Source organism: Metopolophium dirhodum, chromosome 2, assembly GCF_019925205.1.
Source record: "Metopolophium dirhodum isolate CAU chromosome 2, ASM1992520v1, whole genome shotgun sequence".
NCBI lineage: Eukaryota > Metazoa > Arthropoda > Insecta > Hemiptera > Aphididae > Metopolophium > Metopolophium dirhodum.
In genome coordinates, this window is record NC_083561.1 from 1,484,499 (window position 1) to 1,494,225 (window position 9,727).

Genomic DNA, 9,727 nt, shown 5'->3' on the forward strand with positions numbered 1-9,727 from the left:
TTCAGCAGCTGGACTTTAGCCACCTACCTGTTTGTATAGTTGTAGTGTAGTAATTAATTTACGTATTGTGATATTAGATAATATGTGTTATTATGGTATTGCAGTATGGCGTCCGATTAATATTGTGTAACTAACGGTATTACATTAATGTTGACAAGACGCGAGGAAAAAATATAATATGTGCCCCCAAGTAATTATTTCCGAGGTACTTACTTTTTTTAATTTCTGTTAACATATTATATATTACACGTGACAAAAATATAATATGACTGACAACTCGAAAAACCTAATCAGGAGAGGTAAACGAACTGAAAATTACCGCCACAGTAATTATAATACAATATAACGTGGCCATGTATAATATATACTCCTTCGTCTGCCCTTCCGCTACACCACTTTCAGTTACATATATATATACAGGGTGATTTATTAAGCGTAAAACACTCATTATCTCAAAAAGTATTAATGTTGTTGAAAATATTTTTTTACATAGTTTCAAGTTGTTAAAAAAACAACATTTTTATTAAAAAATTATATTTTTAAATATTTTTTATCCTTATAATTTTTTAAGTTTTCTTATTTTTTTGAACGACAGCATAAAGTTTTAATTTCATTTTCCAAAGCAGAATATTTTTCTAAGTATTTTAATACATAAATATCGAATTTAGGACGAGTAGTTTATGAGTTATAAGTATTTAAGGTTTAGACAAGCGGAGTAGTTGACACACATTTGCGGGGTAACCCCATACTACTCCACTCCGCCCAACTAAACTTTAAATGCTTATACCTCATAGACTACTCGCCCTAAACTAGATTTTTATGAATCAAAATACTTGGAAAAATATTCTGCTTTGGTATATGAATTTAAAACTCTATGCTGTCATTCAAAAAAGTAAAAAACTCAAAAAATTATATAGATAAAAAATATTTAAAAATATAATTTTTTAATAAAAACATAGTTTTTTAATAACTTGAAACTATGTAAAGAAATATTTTCAAAAACATTAATACTTTTTGAGATAATGAGTGTTTTACGCTTTATGAATCACCCTGTATATAGACACCGACATCGCCAAATTTAATCAGCCGTCGAAGGCCAATACCATTTGTCATGCGTGTGGGCTTCCTCGTAAACGTTTTTCTCATACGCACACATAATGTATATTATATACCCCCGTAAACCTTGTCAACCACAAAGTACGCGTATTATATGGGTGTAATAGATATTATTATGTTACGCGTCTTTAGGCATTAGGGGCTTAAAATATATTATCAAAGATTACCTTCATTTTCAGTTTACCAACTAAAGTAAAGAGGTCGAGGGACAATAGCTATCTAGGTACTATATACTTAAAAACATATTTTATAATATTGTTTATTGATATGTAAAAGTGATTGATAATAGTAAATGTTGTCATCTAGCCCCCTCCCCTTTTTTTTTAATATCTAGAAACACGCCTGAGAGTAGGTGACCGCTCTGCTATTTTGCAGTAGGAATCGAATGTACTTAGTCGTCGAGTGCCTTTTATAGGCGAACTAGGAACGTTGCAGTGAATTGTAATTAGATGTGTTCAATTTGAATTCAATGATCAATCATATCGTCACGATGGACCTTTCTCTGAGCAAAATCTGTCCAACTGTTTGGTGTCTAAAGTTGCAAGACAACTATTTTTTTTTTTTTTTTTAATTAAATCAACAATTTATACCGCTTGGCGCAATAAGAAGATGTGAAACAGATTTTATACAAATTATTAAAAAAAAAATACAAGTATCCTTAATAACATTTATACATACATAGCGTGACAATTTTGAGAAAAGCAGCCACCCATTAGTAACACTTTCATTTGCTATAAAAACAACTATTTGAATAATAATATAAACATACTAACAAAATGCAATCGTATTTATTTTATTGTTTTTCTCGATTATTTTAAAAAGTATACCGAGAACTCTCAAATTCGACCTCCAAAAATTACCAGCTATATTTGATACCATAAAAGTTGATAACGAGAGCATTTATCAAACTATAGGAATATTGTCTTTGAACACAAAAACTAAAAACTAACATCTTTGTAAACACTATAAATTGTTTGCTCCGTTCAGAATCTAAAATGTAGATTTTTAATTTACATTTTTTTGTTATTTTTAAGGATAATAAATATTGTGTTTTCCTGTTTTTCTTTGCAATACTTCATCATTTACCCGCCCGCCTAATTATTAATTCGGATTGATTTGTGAATACACGGACAACATTCCAGTCCGTACAATATACCCTAAAATTAATTATTGTCAAATAATTACTAATGAGTAAACTTATTTATTTTTCTTAGTAGGTACCTACGTGATACTAATCTAACTTCCTTCATAGTGGTTCTTAAATAAGTCTTAATTCAAACAATTAAGTGTATGCGTAATGTATATAATATTATATTATATTATATACATTATCAGATGCATGTTAGGGCACAGAATTCTGTGGTTATAGATAGGTTGTAATATTGTATAATCAGTTGTGTTAGTATATTATATATTCAATATTTTTATCACTTGACCCAAGGAATACGAAGAACTTTGATACAATAAACAATAAACAAATTATAAATTATACTAGGTAACTAAAAAGTAAAAAAAAAAATTCAATTAGATAATAGGAAGTCGTATAAATTATGAATAAAAAAAAAATGGTCAAGGGGGGATATAATCCTCCCTAATCTCCCACTGCAACACTCCACCGTTATAATATTTGATATATTATATTTGTTTTGAATTTTAAGGCAGCTCTTCGTTCATTTCGGATTCTGAGCGAAGCGACGTATGAATTGATTTTACAATGATGTCAATTGATGTGTGTGTGTTTGTGTCTGTCATACCGTTCGGGAATAACAATAAATTACTTTATTTACAATAATATCATCAAATATTTTTGGTAATTAATATCACTAGGCTGTGTTCGCTCAGACCCATCCATTACTGCTACTTGTAACCTAGTGTACAGCAGAGCGACACCCACTTACTCACTTTTTTTTTTATTGTTATTACTTTTTTCTTGTCAGTGGAACCCGTGTGCAGTTTTTTTTTGTGCAAATCCTATATAACATATGCCCATTTTATATGTATCTTGGTTTGAGTGTATATCAGTGTTAGTGTACCTCGGTTCAAGGACGTTGGCATGCCTAAATTTATGAAATAATTCTAGCTAGATAGCCAACCGCAAGTTTCTGGTTGGATTTACCACTTGGTATATTTTTTAACGTGATTTAATGTGTTTAAACTATTGCTCTCTAAACTTTTCTGACATCTCTAAAAGCGTATCTGAGAATTTTGGTCAAACTCAATTGGTTAGTTGTTATTGAGTGTATAAGATACATACATACATTTGGTTTTAAAATAATGTTTCTTTATTCGAGGCCACATGGAGCGACAATTTGAATATTTGATGCATGATTCTACCGACTGGGCGTACTAATTAAACAAAGAAAAAATATTGTGGAAAGTTAAATGGGTGGAGCTAGAATGTACGTCGGTACACGATCTCCCGGGGAACCAATGGCAACCATTTTTTTTATAAAAAAGAAAAATGATAATACTAATTTCCACTATTAATATTATAATAATATGCAACCAATGGCAACAATTTATAAACAAAAAAAGGTTTAAATTTCCACCATGAAACTTAAGATCCCTCGAATGGGAACGGGATCTAGTTGGTACTTTTGGGATGTCAAAATTTAAAATTCTAAGTAGGTTCCTACCTACTTTTTAAAAATAATCAGGAAAAAGAAAAAAAATATACAAACATTTGTTAAAATATTAATATTATTGTTTGGTAATTTTGGTACGGACAAGTCAAATCATTTTCACTCGGACTCGTTTTTCATCGTATATAAGTACAATGATTTATCATTGAACTCAAATTTAACACATTCATTACAGTGCCTACTAAACTTGTTTTTTTTTACAGCACTATTATATCATTATTATTTTTTTTTAATCTAAGGTTTTTACACAATAAAAATGGATATTGTTTTAAGAAATGTTTACATTGATATTATATTTTGCTTAATGATTTTAGTTTCGTTTAGAAATCGTATTATTTTTGTGGCTATTGGTCCTCGCTGCAGAGTGTCTCTACAACGGTATTTGGTATTTTATGGTCCAGGTTTGTATATTGTGGTAGGTATATTTTAGGCAATTTCCAAATATATTGTGATTATCTGGCAATGATGTATCACACACAGGTGGTCTTTACTGATAAGGTGGCCCCTGGGTATATGATGAAAGGTGTGCTCAACTCTGAATCTCGGGTGATTGCTTTATGTCTTTACGTCGATCGAAAGAAGGCACCTATGATTGCGTGCCGTTTTTTAAAAAAAAAAAAAAATGTTTTTTTAGTTTTTAGAGAGATATAACATTTTAGTGATTCTGCGATAGAGGTTTTAATGTTGCGTGTGCACACGTTATCATATGTTTATTTACTTATTATATATTATATTATGAATGTCACATGTGTGTAGGTACTAGGTACTTGATTCTTCCGTGGTTCAGATAATATGCCACTTAACTATACCTATACTTCAACAGTAACGGACCCACTAAGGAGTTACTATTTAGTATTTATATTTATATAGGCACGAGCGTGTTTTGTAGGTAGTATATTCGAACTTATGTCTTACATAAAAATAAAAATGACGTATGAGAAAAATATGAATTGAATTGCAATCGTGTCGTGCAATAAAATTACCTCGTCACGTCCATTTAGTGTATTATACAGATGATTAGGTTGTTCGAGTTTTTATTATCATAATTTATTGGAATAAATGTTTATGATCGAATTTAATAACACGTGTTGAGATGAAAAAATATATGCGCGTAGGTATCTGCATGCACCTACCTGTATGTACATAAAAAAAAAAAAAAATTCGCATTTGCCACGATATTATATTACTGGCCTTATCACTTGTAAAACACGTACTGCAACTTTTATATTATTATATACACGCATACGCGTGTAGACTACTATAGCGAAAAAATCCGATATTTTATTGTTCAATTATAAGTACGTTATTTTGATATGATGTTATATTGCGTATTGAGTGTGTGCGCATATTAATAGTTTATTCATATAGTTCGATTACGTTTATAAAATATAAATACAATGTAACAATAATTACAGTGTACAGCGCGGTCAAATAAAAATCTATACAGTATTATAGGTACCTATATAATATAGTATATATATGATATACTTAGAGCATAATATTATAAACCGACTATACGTGTATGACCGGATTGTACAGGAAATACAAATATAATTACGTCGGTATAAGACGCTGAAACTAATTAACTATACAATTTTCGTTTTTCTCAATTATTAATATGCGCGCGTAAATTACATATTATACACATACAAAAAACATTATAAGTATGCATTATAATAGTGGTGCATATTCATAATCGTATCGAAAAATAAAAATATAATAAAAATAAAATAAAAAAATAGAATCTTTAATAATTGAAATCAGATCATTCCGCTTTGCATGGACGCATACGACGTGTATTATATATATCTCCGTTTAATAATAATATAATATTAGTACCTATGTGTTGATAGGTTCGTCGGTACTACTGCAAGTTGATGGTATCATGTTGAAATTGGAAAATTTGAGTTACCCTGGTATAATGTGCACTGTACAATTTTAACACATTTATTTTAATGATTCCATTACCTAGGCTTTCCCTGCAGTTTTAGAAATGTAAAACAAATGTATAATATATTATCATGCAAATCATTGACAAATTATTTATATTATAAATTAAATTATTATGAGGCACGAAAACAAATTTTTTTCGTACGAGTGAAAATGCGATCGGTGCAAAATCAAAACATTACTTTGGTATCGAAATTTGGTTTTATATTCTTATAAGATGTATTCTTCCCTATTGTAATCGTTACACTATTAACTTACAATCTTATGAACATGTAAACGAATATCTCCGTCCGGACAATATGAACAAAATGATTTGTGAATCTTGTAACTTTATCGTGCTTAACCCAAAATTTAAAATTTTGATTTTTTAATGAAAACATATATTTCTCATTATATGAAACATCAAAACTTTTCTACAAATGTTGACGTCAAAATGTCGTGTGTAAAAAAAAGTTTCTGACGTACCTAATTTTTTTTCATTAGATATATAATAAACATGAACATTTAGATAAGAGATTATACTCTACAAAATATTTGATCTACTATACCTAGTTACTATAATACTCGACTTAACTGTAATAAAAACTTTTAGTTCTATATTTTATATAATATTTTGAATAATATATTATTATCATTTCGAGAAACTACCGGTTCTGCTTAAAATTAAGGATTTCAAAATTAAAAATTTATTTTGCCATTACAACTATTACGCGATGGGGATGAACAAATTATAGGTATACAATATAAATATTGAAATCTCCAACACAATTCATTTTCGTTTCTGAAAAATCACACTTTATAGCAGATCATACCTGTGCAGTGACGATATAGTAAATATATTAAAATGCATGTAAAATTATATTTCAAAATTTAACGAATATGAATTGTACATTGTATACTTTGTATATGTATGTAGGTAGGGGATTAACACTAATTTTCTAGAAAATTGTGTTTTCACCTTTTACATTTTTGGAAACATATTTTTCACACATGTAATTTTAAGTCATTGCTAAATTTACAAAATAACATTTTTGAAAAAATTATATTTTTAATATTTTGTATGGTTATTGACAATAACTTTTTATTTTTCTAGTGTTTTCAAATTGTATGAATGTCAGTGGTATGTTTTCGTAACTAGACAGAATGTCGTATAACTCTGATATTGAATGATACGGTATCTGAAGTGTTGTAGTTTAATACCAAATGGACGAATACGAGAGGATTTTGATGTTAAACTTGACTATACACTTAGTGTACGTATTAAAATAAAATGTACATACGCCTAATATACCTAATATATTTTACTTTATACCGATGACGAGTTACCAGAGCTAACAATGACACGATGAGACTGTTTTCGCACGCCTATTTGTGGCATGCTGAAATAAATAATTAATTACAATAATTATACATTTAGTAAAGTAATCCAAAAAAGTTACGTATGGTTGTACTCCGTGATGATATAAAATATGCGTAAGATGATGCACGCATATGTTTGTATAATATGTTACGGTATAAAAATACGAATACCAGGTAAGTGTCCGAACTTACGAAGCACAAAATATAATATTTCGGTCCGACTTCCAATATTATTATAAATCGTAGTTCGGGCTTTTACAAATGAGAAATGATTAATCTCAGGACAAAAAATCTCTTAATTCAAAAGTTCGAATTATAAAAAAAAAACATGAATTGTTATACAATTATTTTGTAATTTCATTTTATCTGCACCTACTTAAATAAGAGTAGAATATTGTATTTCATTATAATATTAATATACACACCCTCTGCATTTGAAAGATGTGCAACATTACTCACATTATCAGAAATCGATCCAAAATACCACGCATAAATTAGTTTTGGTAAATTGTTGGACCTTCTTCAAAATTTGTTGAACTTTATTTTCACAGGGAAGCCAAATCCAACTTTTACGTTTTTCACCACTATAGTAGTGCAATATTAGTAGCGAGATATTTTTTTTTACCCTATATACCAGTTTTTCTCGATTTGACTTGATACCATTATTTGAATTTTAAATTAAAAATCGGTTTGGTTTTAACATTTTTTAGGTATAATTTGATTAAGATTTTGCCAAGGTATACATTTTAATTATTTGTAGTAAGCGACGATCACGTATTCTTTTCGTGGATCCGGGGCTTGGAGAGTTCTAGGATACGGAGCGACGGCTTGTAAACAAGCGACAATGGCTTCACCGAGAAGCATTTCTTTTCGTCGACCACTTTCGGCTTTGGGCGGTGCTTGGCCAGTTTTTTAATGTGGTCCGACGCCTTGTAATTCAAAGAAGAACATGCCACACCTGTTGCAGTTTTTATTCGTGGTGGTGGTGGAGCCGGCGAATTTACTACTTGATTTTTTCCAGTAGCTACGTTAGGACGATTTCTGGACCACGGGATCCGGTGGTCAGTTTCTGCGAAATAACAGGTATAGTTACCATATAAGTACCCTGATATTGTGCTGGGTACGAACACAGTATATTATAATAATGCTAACTACATCGCCCGGCGTTTTCAGTGCCAAAGATTTGACTTTTATAAATATATTAATTGTATAAAAATGTATAAAAATGTATTTCTACTAATAATTATAAAATCTAAACAATGCTGAAATTTAAATAAACAAAAAAAATATTTTTTTTTTGGGAATTGAAAAAAAATGTAGCTGACCTTTAGCTACCTATTATAGAGGTTGATGAAATAAGCTACAAACACCCTCAAAGTGTCAAGGAATCCATTAACCAGTAGGAAGGTACTGATTGTTTTATGTTAAGAACTAACTATATACAATTAATTACATAATCTATTTATACTTCATTATTCAAATTATTTAGATTTTTTTTTTTTGCTTGAAGTGGGTAGAATAAAAAAATATTTGTACATATTATTATTAAATTGAATAGAACGTATAGGTACTAAATAAGACGCAATATTTCCTTTAACTACTAAAGAAAATAATATTGAAATTACTTATTTGAAATTTAGTTTCAGTACGAAGTTTATTCCATACCTTTTTTTTTTTTTTTTTTTATATCGTTTATTTAAATATACACAATCTATAAATGTTGTTTTACAATAAGTGCATGTGAGGGAGGTGAAATGGCTTGAGTGGCTGGAGATAAGAAGCCGCCCATTGGAGGCACTTAAGGTTAGGATTTCATTCCATACCTAACATTATTATTTAATATGCTTCTATTAAACGAACAGGCTAGTATTATGATACGGTTACAATAATTTGATTAAAGACACTTCTCGTGTCACTATAATAATATCATGTAGTGTAATATTATGATCGCCGTGAAGACTTTAAATACGTTTTGGGACCCCTGGTCTAGATGAGCCGAAAAGATATTTGTCTTTCTACTAACCAATCAGGGATCAGCATAATATTATATCTGACTTGATGAATAAATTTAAAAAATATACTACGCTTTATAATTATTAATAATAATATTACAGTCGCTCTAGCGTTCGATTACCCCGGACAACTTCGCTCAGCCGATTCAACGGTTTGGCCAACCGAGCCAGCGGCTTAGCAAGGCTGTCAATCCTCGAGGATAGCCGATAACCCGCACCAGTGCGTCGACCTGATCTCATTTTAGCAAACTCCTGGTGGTCCTTGGAAATTTGGCCCAAAGGTGATGGAGGATTACTCAGAACGAGTGGTGTGACAATTGTATCTTCACTCTTCAGCATCGATGACACGGACCTTCTCTCAGACAGCGCTACGATGGTTGACAAAAGTCTTGCCGGTCATGTGCTGGAACTTTTGTCTCGGCGAATCAACAATATTTTTTTGATTTTAAATATCCACTGAAATGAACGAGCGATTTGATTATGATATATTTTATGTTTGTAATATAATATATTATATAGAAGATATTATCTATGAAATGTAAAAACAGTTCACTTTAATCGTTACCTATAATATAATATATTATTTTATTGATATAATATTCTGTTTTATCGTTTTTCCGGTTGCTCGGAATTGTAGCTATGGTGCAC

The 9,727-nt window shown here is 30.1% G+C and overlaps 1 protein-coding gene across 1 annotated transcript; it reads right to left on the bottom strand.

Annotated features, from left to right (window-relative positions):
• Positions 1–7,673: 7,673 nt before the first annotated feature.
• LOC132937920 (uncharacterized) lies at positions 7,674–9,428 on the bottom strand. Its single transcript, XM_061004530.1, has 2 exons — positions 9,202–9,428; positions 7,674–8,136 (listed from the first exon to the last, which is right to left on the bottom strand). The coding sequence occupies exons 1-2, from the start codon at positions 9,416–9,418 to the stop codon at positions 7,838–7,840; spliced, it is 516 nt and encodes a 171-aa protein (XP_060860513.1). The 5' UTR covers positions 9,419–9,428; the 3' UTR covers positions 7,674–7,837.
• Between the last annotated feature and the right edge of the window lie 299 nt (positions 9,429–9,727).

Bases quoted from the DNA above. Each gene is read 5' to 3' on its own strand.
- LOC132937920 (XM_061004530.1), bottom strand. From the start codon at position 9,418: ATGCTGAAGAGTGAAGATACAATTGTCACACCACTCGTTCTGAGTAAT. The intron at 8,137-9,201 runs GTAATCGAACGC...GTTATTTCGCAG, and splicing joins GCTGAGCGAAGTTGTCCGGG to AAACTGACCACCGGATCCCG.